General features: G+C 46.1%; 1 protein-coding gene across 1 annotated transcript in view; it reads right to left on the bottom strand.

The window, feature by feature from the left end:
* RTN1 (reticulon 1) overlaps window positions 1–16649 on the bottom strand; it is a 217338-nt gene that overhangs the window by 81792 nt on the left and 118897 nt on the right. Inside the window, exons 2-3 of the mRNA XM_041757743.1 lie at window positions 14877–15650; window positions 6261–7019 (exon numbers count right to left, since the gene is read on the bottom strand). Of these exons, the coding sequence (XP_041613677.1) occupies window positions 6261–7019; window positions 14877–15650 (1533 nt within the window). The remainder of the gene's footprint in view (window positions 1–6260; window positions 7020–14876; window positions 15651–16649) is intronic.

Raw genomic sequence — 16649 nt, 5'->3', positions numbered from 1 at the left:
GTGAGGGGTACAGGGGCTGGATAGTGAATCAGGATCCAACTAGTAGGGTCATTATTTATTAGAGGTACCATAATGTTTGCCATCTGTGAACTCTATCTCTACAGGCAAGTTCAAGGTTGACTTGAATCCACATTAGGAGCTAATCTATGCTCCACTCTGTGCCCAGGCAAATATACTAGAGACTTAAGGTTTACCATGTCCCCCCAAAATGACATTGAAGTATTACAGAGGTATAATAACCATTTCAGATCTATATATACAGCCTGTTGAAATGTCAAGAATATCTGTGTCTAGAAATAATAAGCTTCAGGGCCACCAAGATTTGAAGCAATTCTAATTAAACCTGAGAAGAAAATCTCCCCAGTGTTTTAAAGTCACCATTCAAAAAACATTGATTAATCTTCCAGACAATGCTAACTTTGTAACTACCTCAGAAGGAAAAGCCAATGAGGTTGAGCTGCTTACTGGCAACCTCATTTGGGATGCCTAGGTCAGGAGAGCACCTTCCGTCAATGGGCAAAGTCTCACAAAAAGTAGCTTAATCGTTTCGAATAGGCTAAGATGGAAGACTCAATGTCTCCACCTAAGTCATACATTGCATATGTCCTCACAGAAGCCAAGTTCTACCCAGCAGTTCCTGGTCCATCTTATTGAAAGCTGGCTCGAGGGCAACAGCTACAGTGGAAGGGGCCTTAGTCCTTAGGCTGATTCTGAAATCTGCACTGTGAAAGATAGAGACCTTCCAAGAATCTTTACAGCCTGATTTATGAATTCAGTCTCATGAAAGCAAATAAATATGGGACTAAAAGAGGATGACTAGTTTTTAGAATTACAGGAAGAAAAGTACTTGGGTCACACTTATTTTGGTTCCCTTCAAATGTTTTAGGACAGAAGTAATACCTGGCATAGTAATGAGAAGCAGTAATAAACATCATAAATGCTAGGTTTATTTAGAAGACCTCCATCTGGTAGCCTTCCTGCAAATCATTCCCCCAAGGAGGACATAAGCTTTTCCCTGCTGCAAGGGGCTGAGCCTTGCAAGCTCAGGCTGCTACAGCTGGTGTCCACAACGAGAAGGTACAGAGGCCCGCTTCCCAGGGCACAGGAAGGGATGGAAACAGCTGAGTGCCCCCTCAGTCTCCCTAATTAAAAAATGACATGCCTAGGGCATGTTCACCAAGGTGGTTTTTTATTACAGGTCTGGGCTGCCCAGCTCATCTGCTTACAACCAAAATTCTCTTTAGCACGCTTATTGTAAGTACAGGTCTGTGCCCTGATGCACTCTGATTCTGCAGTTCTGGTGCAGGAGCAGAGTGGGAACCTGCATTTTTAATCAGGACCCCAGGAAGTTCTGAGGAACCTGATGCTCTGGCAATACTTTGGGGGCCACTGGCTTAAACCAACATTTCTCAGACTGGTGTCACCGGATGCATTCTTGAGAGTCCCACAAGGAGAATTTTCACATTTTGTATTTTTATTTTAATAATATTTCAAATGTTAAGAACATTCTGGGGGTGCCTGGGTGGCTCAGTCTGTTAAGCATCTGCCTTTGGCTCAGGTCATGATCCCAGGGTCCCAAGATCAAGCCTCACATTGGGCTCCCTGCTCAGCAGGGAGCCTGCTTCTCCTCCCTCTACCCCTCTCCACTCCTCCCTGGCCACTTGTGTTCTCTCTCTCAAATACATAAAATATTTTTAAAAAATTCTGAATCATTTGGATGATAATTTTATGACCAAACACTGCCACAAGACTTCCACCAAATGTTTACATTCATGTTGTACTTTTAACCTTGTCTCAGGCTAGTAAGTTTTTATTTAGATCCAGACTTGATTTGAATTCATGTCAAAGTGAAGCCCAAATGCTATCTCGTCATTGGCTCAGGAAGGGCACAAAGGAAGGAAAGGAGCAGATTTTGACAAGTAGCATCAACAAATTGCATTTGGAGGGTCTATGGGATGTCCAATAACAGTGGGGAAATGGGCTTGGAGCTCAGGAGAATTCTACAAAGCCAGAGATTTGGGAGGTGCTACACATAAGGCAGTAGCTGAAAACCTGTGTGGGTGACAGCAAAGAAAGGATGGACAAAGAAAGACAGGGACAGAACTCAGAAGCAAGAGGGAGGAACTGGAAGGAAGGTAACAAAAAAAGATTGGATAAGAGGTCAAAGAGTAAGGAGTGGAGCAGGAAGGAGTAACACCAGGAAGATAAGGGTGGAAACAGTTCTAATAAGGAGATAACAGTGTTCACGTGAGTGGGCATTGTCCCTGATTTTACCGTCAGAGGAAGCAAGTTACAAAGCAGCCTGTTCAATGTGATCTCACTTGTGCCATCACAAGTTATGCATCTGAACACTTAGAGAAAATTTCTGAAAGGAACCAGAACAATAAAACCAAAACAAAAGGCTGTGGGTATCTCTGAGAATTAGATCAGGGGGGTGGAGTAGGGGAACTGTAGCTTTTATTTGGCACCATTTTGTTCGGTTTATATTTATTATTCTAAACATACACTACTTTCTCACTGATGTTTTAAACTGGCCAGAGCTATGATCTTAAATTACCAGAGAGGACAAGAAAAATGAGACTAAAAAGAGGCCATTTTAGGGGCAAGAAGGTGGCACTGTGACCCTTCTCAGGATGGTTACAGGTAAGAATGTGAAAGCTGACTGCCATCGTCTAAAACACTGCTTCTCAGGCTTTGCCAGGCATAGGAATCACTTGTTAGAGTGCAGATTCTGACTCTATTTGTCTGAGATGCAGTGGGATTTCTAATAGGCTCCCACATAAGACCCACATGACTGGTCCAGTATTTTCGAGTTGCAAAGTAAAGAAATCTGAATGTAGGGAGTAGACATGAGTAGGAAGAGACCACTGTTTCCCAAAAAGTGTTCTCCAGAGGATGAGCCCCAAGGAACATGCTGATTGAAAAAAGTGCTGCAATTAAGCAGGTTGGGTAAAATAAATTCCACACAGCCATCCCAATGAGTCACACTGTGTGTCAGTGTTTTATCGAGAATCTCTTTCTCGTCTTTTCACTTGGATGTTCCGGGCAGTCAAGGCTAACCTTGCAGTAGTGAGAACTTAGCTATGCTCTCAGAGTCTGATGCTCTTAAGAGGCCTTCCTGGAAGGTGTGGGGGAGCAGAATTACAGGGCAGTGAGGGTTCCGGAGAGCACAGAGGAGGGAAACTGGAACATGACATGTCTCCAGTGCAACAGCACCAGAGCCTCTGAAAGGCAGAAAAACTCCAAAAATAGACCTCATGAGGCCATGCACACCAGCAAACCCTGAAGCTCCTTGACAGTATATACTACAACGCCTTCAGATATTTGCCAGACCTTATTCTAAATAAGTCTGGACCTTTCTCAACTTAGCTTAGCATCAGCAGCATGGCTCCAAAACCAGGGAGATAAGCATACTGCGAATACTTGAACTTAAACGCATTTATACTGCCAGCAGCTTCCGTGGGCAAGAGCGGGCAACCAACCTGACTTCACTGCTGACAGAGTCCTGCTTGACCGAGCACAATCCAACTGCCCAATGACAGTGATGAAGAACAGCCTCGGGGAGGCTGGGCAGCACTGATCCTCTCACCTGCTGAGAACGAGCAGGTGAGACCAGAAGGAACCTCGGAGCTCAAATTACATGCTGGCAGCACTGAGTCATCCTCCCAAGACCTCTGGTGTTTGGCTGTCCCAGAACGGCCTTTTAGACTCCTTTGTAGATAATGCAGCTGAGCAGTCAGTTTCGGCGGGAGACTAGAATTCAAAGGACCCCTCAGTGCAGAGAGCAGAGGTTATTCACCTTGGCGTGCCTGAATCGTTTGAAAAGACTGCCACTCACTCCTCTCCACTGTCTCAGCTTGGCAGCAGAGGGTCCAAGCCATATGGGACAACTCACACAGGGTTGAGAATGACACCAGAATTGGCTGCAAGAGATGCTCTGAAGCCTTTGTATTCACAGCTGCAGTTTTCCGTGGCCTTTGCCCTTTATCAGACGGCTGGTCACTCTGTCAGTTCCAGCTGTCAGACTTGTCTCTCAGATTTACTGGGGAGAGAAATGGGCCTGCACAATTCTGTTTTCTCCTCATTAGCCTTCCCATGTATTTGCTTTTGAGAATAAACACATTTGAATGGCACTGCACACATGACGACTGTTGCAGGGACATTATTTAGGGGATAAAATGGAAACACATGTCCATTCAAGTACAGTGATATGAACTTGTGCTCAGCAGGACTCAAGCAAGCTCCATGGCTTCAGGTCCCAAAGGGATGGAAGGTTGTTTGTGCTCATACTATTTTCCGGGGCGCCCCGCATTTTGTAGGGTCCTTCCCCATCACAGTCAGAGTGGTAGCAAAGGAATCCAAAATTGGTTTTAATCTTCACCTTAACAAACCTACATTCCCACTTTAAATCTGTCATCAAATATCCTCACTGTTGCACACAGTAAATACACGTTAAACTCTCAGGGAAGAGTTATTTGGGAAATCAAGAGTCAATTCTATTGGACCCTACATGATGTCACATGTCTAAGCCACCAGCCACCATGCACAGCAGGGTTATCTTTTTATCACATCCCTCTCAGTTTCCCCTGGCCCCGCCCCAGTTCCAATGTGTTAAAGAATTTAGAAGCTAGCTTCTGATCTACAATGGGAAAGATTTGCCCACTATTTTTATATGAAATACTTTAATTGCTACCAATATCACTGAAGTTATTAGCATATACACAGGAAGGAGGGCATACCCTTGAAATGATTTATCCCCAAAGGCAAAATACCTTGGAAGAAGCAAATAAGCAGAGGAAGTGGGTGGGAGGGGAATTTGAATAAAGTTGTGCTTGGAGGGTTTGTTATAAAGTTCGACCTGGGGGGTATAGCTCAGTGGTAGAGCATTTGACTAAAGTTCTACCTGGGTGTTCTGCACCCCGGAACTGGAGAGACATTTCCTCCCTTCACTCAACACAGCCCATGGACTAGGCTGCACAGGGCCTAATTTATTCACTAGCTCTGATTCCTTTCCTGAAGTCGGTAATACAGGTGCAGTCAGGTATATGGTAGATGATCTTGAAGGAAGAATGCTACACATTATTCACGTACAGTGTCTGTAGGATAAAAATAAGAACTTCCATTTCTCCTGCATTTAAAGACTTCAACTCAAGGTTCCTTGTGGGAGAAATACAATGGCCAAATTGTAATCATTCCTAAATGATAAGTGACTTTAAAAATTAACTTAGATCTTGCTGAAGAACAAGAAGAATTCTGGAATTAACTCTGGTCCTTGTCCTTCTTTGAAGAAACCCACCCCCCCACCCCCCCACCCACCCCCCCGTGAGTGGGACCAGGCCTAACCCTGAGGCAGCTCATCCAGGCGCCTCCCATGAATTCAAGCAACAAAAACATTCTGTTTTTCCGAGATAAAAAAACTATCCCCCCTCGCCCTGACTGGGAAAGTCCCTGAACATGGTCGTGTTGACCTTCAAAGAAATCAATCATGTCATAACCCGAATGCTATGCTACTCCCGCGGTTTTTTGCCTTTAAAAGATGCCTGTAATTGCTAATCGGGGCTCTGCCACCTCTGAGGCGGAGAGCCCGTTTGCGCAAATGTTCAATAAACCCTCTTGCTAATTGCATCTGCCTGTCTGGGGTCTGAGTCTCTGGGGCGTCCACCGGGACACGTTGGCACCCGTGAGCCAGGGTCCAACACATGACTAGCCAGGACACCAAAAACAACTGGACCGCATCAAGGTCCAAATCCCAGTCCCTTGGGTAAGAGACAGGAAGGTGCTGAGATCCCCGGGCCCACTGAAGAACCGGCGGGGCTGGTGAAAGCACATGGGTGCTAACGGCCGGTTCCAGCCTCTAGAGGATGGCGCCACTGGCCATCCGGAGGGGTGGGAAGATGGAAGGGAGCCAGCATCCCTTCCCAGGTGAGGAAATGCAACCCTGGGGGGAAAGGAAGGACGCCTTCATCCCGTTCAGGAGATCCAGGAGTGTATGTGGGAGTGCTCATTACTGGGGACCCGGCCTCGGCTAAGCCAGCGGGGCCACCTGGCGCACGTGGCTCTGCCACCAAGTCCCAGCTGTGAATCTGATCCTCCCCGACCTCTCCTCTCCATCGTCCCCCGTTCTCTGGCCATCTCTTGGACCCGCCAGGACAGGGCGACAGGGCTGGGCCTGAACGGCCAGGCTGCCCGACACTTCAGAGCACCCAGGGAGAGAAGGCTAAGCAGAGGAGCGGCCTCAGGGAGGAAGGCTGTCACCCTACCTTGTTGTTTACTGAGGAACAGCGGAGGGGGTGCCACGCCAGGACCTGGCGGCTCGGGGCCCTTGGTGGCCACGGGGCTTTGGCTGGGACTCTCCAGGTCCGCAGGGTCCCGCTGCGCAGTGGGCCCCTCGGGCGGCGCTGGGGCTCCGTCCCCGTCCCCAGAGGGCAGCTCGGGGCGGCTCTGGGGGGCGGCCGAGGGGAACCGGGGCAGGGGCCCGGGCTCGGCCTGGCCGCCCCGGCTGGCGGTGCCCTCCTCGGCCCGGGAGCCCGGCTCCTCCCGGATGGCGTCCAGGGCGGCCGGCTTCATCGGGGGTGAGTCCTGCTCCCGCTTGGGGCTCTCCTCCGAGGCCGAGGACGCGTCGCACGACTCGATGATGAGCTCGCTGTCCAGCTCGGCCTCGCGCTCCTCCCTCAGGATGCTGTACTGGATGGACGGCGAGGCGGGCGACGGCGGCGGGCCGCCCACGTGGCCGAAGGTCACATAGCCCGAGGGCAGCGCGTCCTCGGCGGCCAGCGGGTCCTCGGACACCAGCTCGATCTCCGAGTCCCCGGACTCCGCGCTGCTGGCCTCGTGGTCCAGGGGGCTGGGGAGGGTCGGCAGCCCGGCCCGGGCCTTGGCCTCGGGCCTCTGGGGCCCCGGGCCCGCTGGCCTCGGGCTCTCGGCCGTTTCGTAGGACAACCCCTTTGCTTCTTTAATGGCAGTGATCAGCTCATCCTCGGAGATGCTGCATTTCCCCTGGGATTCTGCGGCAGATGGTTCTGTCGTGCCACGAACCGAGAAAAGAGCCAGAGAGGCACACACGCGGACAGACAGATGGACACAGAGAGAAGAAATAAAACAAAATTCCGTGAGGGGAGATGTTTTCTTGTTGCTCGAGAAACACATATCTCATTAGCACAAAAATAGTCTGTTTCCAGGGCTATGCTGAAAAGGCAGGCCACCTGAAGGAAGAGGCTAATTACTGTTATGGCCCAATTAATCAGTGTTTTGCATACCCTTCTATCTTAACCTAGCTACTTTTAAAAATGACAAAGCAATTTCTTGGCAACAGCCCCTCCCAGTGGGTTTATCTATTTCAATGTGACAAAGATTCTAGAAGTCATGGTTTTAATTTCTGACCCCTTATCAGCGGACTTTTCCGAATTCACAGATTTCATCAGGTAATCTGATGTACAGAACCCTCTAATTTGGCCCACCAGTATCAACAAATCTGAAAACCACCCATTACTCCTCATCCTTTCATGTTCCCTCTTTCAATGGATCCTTGTATAGAATCTAACTTTTGAGCTTTACATTCCCCATAAGAAGCAATACCTTTACTCTTTTTTTAGTGAAAAGTGTAACAAAGTAGAGCAATAGAAGAGAAAGTTTTTGCCAGTTCTCCTGAGCAGGCTGTGCAGATTACCATAAGGCACAATCTCCCTGGGCTTCTAACGGTAGAGCCCACTATCATTCTTTTTCCTTTCTTCCCCTCCTCTTGAGAAGAACAAAACCTGAGGGTCACCCCCAGTCCCCTGGGTGAATGCCTGCCTTCTGCCTGATGTTTATCCAGATGGCCTGAAAACTTCACCAGCAATCTTGCTGATATTTCTTTCCCTTAGATGAGATGACCCAGGATCACCATGACAACAGCTTTTGGGAGCTTGGTTTTTCCCTTGTCGTACAGTAGGGCCTTATTTCACAATATCCCAGACAGTGGTCTCTGGCCCTTTTAAAAGCCAGAAATATTTTTCATTTCTCCAAAGCTTTGATGTCACTGATTTGGCAGGGGGAAGGGGAGCAGACTATGGCTAGGTAATTTGTTGCTTTAGGATTGTGGGAGAACCCGATAGACAAAACATTTTAGATTTGTCTAATTTTTTATAAAACAGCATTGATTTTATCCTTTATCCACACAGCATTCATTCATCTATTATTTATTGAGAACCTATTGTGTGTTAGGCTTTCTTCTAGGCATTTGGGACATTTAGTGAATGAAACAGGTAACAAAATCTCTGCTTATATTCTAGTGGAGAACACATACATAATTATATATAGTAAATGAGTAAAGTTTATAGTAGGCAAGATGTTAAGTGCTGTGAAAAAAAAAAGGAGTAGAGTAGGGTAAAGTGATCAGGAGGGCTGGAAGAAGGTGGGGATGAATCTGCAATTTTAGATAGGATAGTCAAGATAGACCTCACTGAGAAGTAACCTAATTCATCACATAGGGAGGCAAGAGAGTGGCTCAGGACAATAATCAGAGGAAAAAACATGCCAAACAAAAGGAGCCAATAGTGCAAAGGCCCAGAGGCGGGAGTTGCAATGATTCCTGGGTATCACAAGGATGCCCAACGGGTCTGACCAAAGTCCTGCTTGTACAACATTCCTAGCTGACCATGAAGGCAGCAGGCCAGGCCTCAGGCTCAGAGGGCTACAAGGGGCCCCGTGTGCAAGATGGCCTGGTGCTATGTGGATCAGGAGACTGGCTAGTGTCCACTCATTTTCTACAACTAGGAGACCTGAGTGGCTTTGTATTTGTTTGTGTGATGATTGATTACCATCTGTCTCTTCACTCTTCTCCACTTTCTTTCACCCCCAGATTGAAAACACCAGAAGGGCAAAGGGCAGGCAAAGGGCAGCCAACATCTTTTTGTTCACTGTCATATCTCTAGGACCCAGTGCAGGAGCTGGCTGATGTGAAGACTAGCTGAAATCTTTAGAACAGTGGTTTCTTAATCATGTGCTCAAAACTACCCTCAGAAATTCTGCCTTTGGGATCCCTGGGTGGCGCAGCGGTTTGGTGCCTGCCTTTGGCCCAGGGCACGATCCTGGAGACCCGGGATCGAGTCCCACGTCGGGCTCCTGGTGCATGGGGCCTGCTTCTCCCTCTGCCTGTGTCTCTGCCTCTCTCTATGACTATCATAAATAAATTAAAAAAAAAAAAAAGAAATTCTGCCTTAGTCAAAGAAAGTCTGAAGGGGCCTACCCATCGTACTTTATAACTCAAAGGGTAATTCTAATAGTCACCTCTAGTTAGGGTTGGTAGATTTGGCAAATAAAAATGCAGGACATCCAGTACATTTGAATCTATGCTAAACTATGAATGTTTTAAGTGTATGTATGTCCTGTGAAATATTAGTATTTTATCTGACAACACTACCTCCAGTTGAAAAACACTGAGATAGAGCATTTAGAAAAGGCTCCAGAATCTTGCTTCATTTACACAAGAGGAAGGATGGTATCAGGCAGCTGTGGGATGTGGGAATGGAAAGGCATGATGTATTTCATCTTGGGCAGGTGAAGGTACTACTCTGAAAGGGATCCATCCTTATTATGAGTCAAAAGCTTCTCGGTAGAAATTATACAGGCTGTCCTTCGTTCTTCATGGGAACCAAAAGTATAACGAAGTACCAGGAGGAATTGGAGGGAAAACTAAAACAAAATAGAAGTTCTTATACTCTCAGTTTTAAAATTGATGGGCCTCTAGCTAAGATATTGGGTCTTATGCATCACGACTGACACAGCAAAGCTAGAAGCTGTCAACAAAAATACTTGAACAGATTATGAAAACTGAGAAGGTTAGAACTGCCCTGCCTGGGGAGACGGGTTTGCTGCTGCTGCTAATTATGATGATATAATTTAGAATGACAAAAGGGAAGGTGAACAGGGGCCAGTTTACCAAGTTGCAGGTGCCACCATCCAGCTATGAAGGATACTGCCATTCGGTCTCCCCTGTATTCCTGGCTCAGTCATCACTCATCACCCAGAGGGATCATTTGAAAACATATATCTGACCCTGCCACCCTTCCCTTCCTTCTCCCCACTCTGGCCTTGCAGCTGTTCCTTGAACACACAAGACATGCCTAGCTCCAGACCTTGGCACTGGCTGTCACCTCAGCCTGGCATCTCTTCCTTGGGTATGAAGGAGCATTATTTGCTCCTTCCCCCACCCCATTCCCTTCCAGCCCTCAACAGGGAGAAGCCTTTCCTCACAACCACCCCCATCACTCTCTTACATTGTATCTTGCTTTATTTTTCTTCATTACCATTACAAATACCTGATACTATATTATACATTTATTAACTTGTGTGTAAGTCTTCCCAACAAGAATGCAAGCTCCATGCAAACAGAAATCTTGTTAGGTTTCACTGTATCCCCAGTGGTAATGGGACAATGCCTGGCACAGAGTAAATGGTCAACCCAAGTGAAGGGATAAATGAATGAATGATGTCTATTCCCAGATTAAAACCCTCCAGTGGTTTCCCATTGCATTTGGAACAAAACCCAAATTCTTCATCCTAACATTGGAATCCCAGCCCACCTCTGCAGCTCTGTTCTATGCCATATTTAACCTTTGATCCTTTAAAAATTAATAAAAGGAAATCTCACTAATGTAGAGCCCAGAGGCTAGATGGGGGTGCTATACCACTCAATGCCAATTACAGGAAGAACTATCAATTACAAACCCCAATAGAAGAATCATCAATAGGAAAGAATGATCACTTACAGGCCCCAAAACAAAAAGATGTATATGATCTTCTAGGAGAAGCTGATTACCTCTGCAACTCAGGCAATGAAAAATCATCATCACCCTGAACTCTTGCTTTTCTCCCATGGACTTGAATTCAAAACAATCCCTCCCAACTTCCTTGGTCTTATCCATAAAGCAATGCTCCTCTCCTTTGTTGGACTTGCCTATGGGTTTACCATAGATAGCATGTCCTGAATTGTAATGCTCTGCTATTCCTCAATAACCAATGTTTCTTGGCAAAATAACTGTTTATTTTTAAGGTTAATACTTCTTTGCACCATCTTTCAGTTCCCAAATAGTATAGCCTTGGGACCTGTGCACTTGCTTTCCTCTGCACTTGGGTCCTTTTTTGACCCCTTCCTTTGAATTGTGAGCTCCTTCTTCTCATTCAGATTTAAGATCACATGTCACCTTCTCAGAGAGGCCATCCTTGACCCCTTCACACTCAACACTCTATCGATCCTTCTAGTAATCAGATTGTAAAATTTCAGGTGCTGCGTAATTGATTTACTTCTTATTGCTTATTTCTTACTAAGACAAGCTGGTTTAATATTGACCTCTCAATTACTATCCTTTCTGAGGCTAACATCTTTAAGAACATCCATGACCACCATAACATACATCTAGGCATTGTGTCAGAAACAACGTGGTGCCAGTCGGCCAATGGTCTGGTGTGCATCAGGACACTGAGCATATTTTCCTAGAGTGCTTCACTTGTATTCATGACTGATCTTTGCTGAGAAGAAACTTCCAGTGTGTAAGCTGTAAGAACTTTTGCCTCTGTACCTCAGAGTATATTACTAACATGATGAAAATAGTTCAGTACTTTGGAGAAAATTACAAAATGGAATAACCTCCTGGAATTGAAGGAAATATATTAGACTCCTTGCTTAAGCTTCAGGGTCTGTGGCTAAAATTATTCTAAATGAGAATTTCTCCTGATTCATAATTCACATAATTAGAATGATTAGAATTAGATAGATAATTAGAATCATTATTACCAGAATGTCACATGCCCAGAGTGCCAGGGGCTCACAAGATGGGGAGGGAACTAGGGTAATCTCTTAGGATAGAAAGAACAAAGAGAAAGGCCTCGGTGACAAACTAATTCCTCCTAGCTTTCCTGTTAATTTTATTCTTACCTGTTGTCATTTGACTCAGGTGTTATGAGGTGAGGCATGTGTGGAGAGAGGAGCTGAACATGGGAGAGAACTATGTACTGGGTCTTGGCACTTTCTCTTTCTTGAATATACTTTACTTGGAATGTTTATTTGGAGGGCAGCCCAGGTGGCTCCATGGTTTAGCACCGCCTTCAGCCCAGGATCTGATCCTGGAGACCCAGGATTGAGTCCCATGTCGGGCTCCCTGCATGGAGCCTGCTTCTCCCTCTGCCTGTGTCTCTGCGCCTGTCTCTCTCTGTGTGTGTCTCTCATGAATAAATAAATAAAATATTTTTTTAAAAAAAGAATGTTTATTTGGAGCAACTACAGAAAAAAATGCCTTTGCCCTAATTCAATGCTGTTAAGTGGACAACCCAAGTCATAAAACTCCAAGATCATGTTAGCCAAATCTGTCTTTGTCGTATCTTGAAGTTGCTCCAAAACCCCAATGGGCTGTGGTTACCAAAAAAAAAAAAAAAAAAAAAAGGAAATTTCTTTTTTTTTTTTATTTTTTTTTAAATTTAATTATGATAGTCACAGAGAGAGAGAGAGAGAGGCAGAGACATAGGCAGAGGGAGAAGCAGGCTCCATGCACCGGGAGCCTGATGTGGGATTCGATCTTGGGTCTCCAGGATCGCGCCCTGGGCCAAAGGCAGGCGCCAAACCGCTGCTCCACCCAGGGATCCCAGGAAATTTCTTAATAATCCCTAAACCCTATATCATATCAGGTCTTTCTCATCAGCTCTGCAAACTATTTTTTACATTAGACATGTGCCATGTAAATGAATGAATGTGCTGGAGCATTTCATGCTTCCTGGAGACTGCCTGCAGTTCTTCTAAAGTGACCACCAGACAACCCTGTAGGTTGAGAAAACATGACTGATAGTATAGCTTACATCTTCAGAGCATTAATACCTTTATGTCATTGAATAACAGAAGGGTTTTATCCTGAAGACCACAAGGAGGCTTCAAGCTCAGGTAAGTCCCTAACTCATTTTGTAATCTGGGACAAGTCACATCTAATTCACTTGGAGCCTCAGTTTCCTTATTTGTTGTCACTACTCAAATCTCAATTTATATACCATGGAAATTCACTGTGGCCTCACACCTCCATGTCCTTGAACCTCCTCAAAATAGAAAGCCACCCTCCCCTTTACCTGGTTATTTCCTCCTGCTCTGCTGACCTGGGACTGCTGGATTCCCAATGCTCCTCAGCACTCTATGTCTCCCTCTCTCAGAACACAAATCACACTGGAGTGTGACTATTTCCTTGGTCATCTGTTCTACTGGAAAGCAGAAACTGTTTGTTTGTTTGTTTGTTTGTTTGTTTCAGTTCCAGCCTCACCAGTACCTCGTAGAGTGCCTGACCAAAAGAATGTATATAGAACGTGTTTGTTGAGTAAATGAGTGAATTTGAAAATTAGGGATGTGGTGCAGTGGATCTTTAAGACCCTTGGAGCTTTATAGGTGAATGAATCTGAGATCAGGCTAGGGAAGGGAAGAAATTGATTCTAAAATCTTTAGGGAAACAGGACTGGAGGGACTTCCATTAAGTCCTCTCAACACCTGCACTTACTGTATTATCAGGATTTAGAGCAATCACTCCTAATAGGCTTTGGATCTGTTTTAAGACTTCAGTAAAAGCTCTTGCACCTGACTACTGAAAATCAATTTTTGGATATAGGAAAGATTTGTAAATCACTTTTGACTAGGGTAGGAATGCCAGCCACTGGAAGAAGGGGAAGATCCAAGAACCTCTCATTATCTTCTCCATCCTGATGCTTCCTGAACATTGAAGAGAGGTAGAGATGTAAAGGCTCCACCTTTGCCACCTGGGGTGTGGTGGTACAGGGTAGAGTGGGGATGCTCCTGCTACTACCCTGACCCCTCACCTGAGTACAGGAGACCCCTTTGTATTTGAGAGGATATATTCAGTGTGGTTTAACTCCCTGCCTTGGGTCACAGTAGGAGAATTTTCAAGTTGAAAAAGATCAGAGCTTAGTGAATTCTGAAATTTTTAATTCTAATCAAATATATCCCCTACGTTTAAGAAATAAAACTGAGGGTCAAAACAAAACAAAACAAAACAAAACAAAACAAAAAAAACTGAGGGTCATTTGAGTTGCTCAGTCAGTTAAACATTTGCTTTGGGCTCAGGTCATGATCCCAGGGTCCTGGGATCCAGCCCCAAGTCCAGCTCCCTGCTCAGCAAGAGAGTATGCTTCTCCCTCTCCCTCCACCCCTCCCCCTGCTTGTGCTCGTGCACTCTCTCTCTCTCTCTCTCTCTCTCAAATAAATAAATAAAATCTTTAGAAAGAAATAAAAAATAAAACTGTATGCAGAACTTCAACAAGGTAAAAAGACAAAAAAATGGCTCCACTGAGTCAACTGAAGGACAAAGAAGAGTATCTTTTTTTTAGGTTTCCTCTCACTGCTCACATCCCCCTAAAGACCCTGATGTGCACCCCAGCCTCCCCTTCATTGTACAGACTTGGAGCTGAGGCAAGGAATGTGCAATGCCCTGTCCCAGGTGGTCCAGCTGGTCCAGGGAGGACAGGCAGGATGCTCTCTCTGTGATGTCCCCCCCAGGAGACCTGGAAGTCTGAATGGGAAGCTAATCTAGAAGCAGGAGCACCTCCCTCTCTGCTCTGAATGCTAGAGTCACATGAGAATTTTCATGTTCCAGTGTATCATCTTTCTTTACCTCTCCCCTCAAACGAAGAAACACCTTACAAGACAAATCTGATAGAACTTTTAGGAAAACCCCAATCTCAATCTTTGTACCATGGGCACAAGGCCGAAAAAGATGTATGTTAATTAAATCAGTTAAACTGAGCCTTAAAGGGATCCTACAGTAAAATATTTTGAATGCAGATTCACATCCTTTAATATTCAGATCTCCCTATCCTGCGTTTTCCCAAGGCAGGGAATACCATTCCCTTACCTGTCCCGGAAGACGGGGGTGTGACTGATCCCGGGCTGTCATCTTCAGGCTCCGAGACGGTGACTGTGGGGACCGTGTCAGGACTTGGTTTCAGACAGACATCTTGCTTCTCGGGGGTTTCCTCTTGGGTCGCAGTTTCAACAGAAGGCTCGATTTCAGTCAGCGTGATTTTGACAGGGGCAGTGATCAGAGGAGCGCTGTGCTGTTCTTCAGAGAGATCATCGATATAAGGTGCAAATGTTGATTCTTCAAATAAATGGTCCTTGAGGATTTTTCCCTCCACAGGAACTGGTTTCTCTGGTTCACGAGCCTCTTCGGATTTTGTCAAGATTCCAGTGTCCTTCGTCTTAAAGTCCGAGCCTTTCTCTTCCAGTGCGGGGTGACATTGCTCCTGATATTTTGGCTCCTTGGGCCTGGTTATGTCAATGTATTTATAGGCTTCTGCTTTCATCTGGTCCAGGGGGTCTGCTAGGATTTTGTTCACTTCCGCGGACTCTGCAGGAGTCATCTCTATTCCAGAATCAGAACTAAATAAGCCACGAGGCTCTGTCCCAGGCACATCTGGTAAGGAGGGCTCTGGGGTACTCAACTCCCCAGGGCTCTCCGAAGTGGTGACTTGGCCATTTTCCTTCTGAAGAATTCCAGTGAAATACGTAGAATCCTCCCGAGGTGGGTAACAGATGTTGGAAAGCAGAGATGTGTAACACGATCCTTCCCTGTCCTTTGACGCTGTTGAAAAGGTATGATCCCCGGCCCTGGAGACATCTGCCGCACCTATGAATCAAAACAGCAGCAGACAGTGAGTGGGCGTCTGGCTTCCCGTCTCTCTCCTGCCTCACCCACCACCCACCCCGGTCCTGGCATCCACGGCATCCTTTCTCCTGAAGCCCTTGGACTTCCTCAGAGCACACTCATCATGTTCATGCTCCTTGCCCCCCTCTGGGCCCACAGCACGGGTGGTTTCCTGGGAGCAGAGCGCACAGGTTCACGTAAGCTGTCACACTCAGAGAAGCTCGGGGACAGACACCCAAGGAATGGAAAGCTTGAGTTTTCAAAATCTACTATCTCCGTATACAAGGAACTGGTCCTTCAGGGTATTACTCAGCAGAATCCCTCTTTGTATCTCAAGTATTACTGGCTCTTTAAACACAGCTGGAAATGTGGGCTTGTTCAGGTCTATAAATGCAACAGTGGGACAGCTGAGTGGGGGAATGGGCTGCTCTTGGAGACTCCGAGAGCTGGGAGAGGCCCCCAGAGATGCTCTGGCCTGGCCCTTTCAGGCAGGGACATCTGCTTCTCCTGGACTGGTGCTGTCCCTTCTTTTTGTAAAGATCCTCAGAGAAAGGGACCCCTCGTTTTCCACTGGCCTCATCCCCAAGGGGTATCACCTTAATAAGCGCTTCCCTCTTTCTTCAGTTTTCCCCTCATTTTGTTTCCCTCCTCATTCACCTACCTCCCTCCCACTTTCTATCTTCCAGTGATTTTCAAAATAACCCACTGGGAATTTTTTGGTTCCACTGGTGGTGCGAAGGGCAAAACAAGTTTCTTAAGTTTGAGTCTATGCAATGCTTTCACCTGGCCTTTATTCTATTCATAAACCAGCCAAAACATTTTGCTAATAGCAAGCAAAATTATAGAGGGAAGCCTCTATAATCTTTCTCTGCTATAAAATGCTGCCAGAGGGGAAGAAAACTAACATTTATTGAGGCCTTATCAGGTGTTAAGCAGTGGGAAGTTATCTAATTCTCACAACTCTTCTGTAAACCGAGCCCC

This window comes from Vulpes lagopus, chromosome 6 (genome assembly GCF_018345385.1).
Source record: "Vulpes lagopus strain Blue_001 chromosome 6, ASM1834538v1, whole genome shotgun sequence".
In the NCBI taxonomy this organism is placed as follows: domain Eukaryota; kingdom Metazoa; phylum Chordata; class Mammalia; order Carnivora; family Canidae; genus Vulpes; species Vulpes lagopus.
Note: the sequence above shows the minus strand (reverse complement) of the source record. Positions and strands in the feature narration are given on the sequence as shown.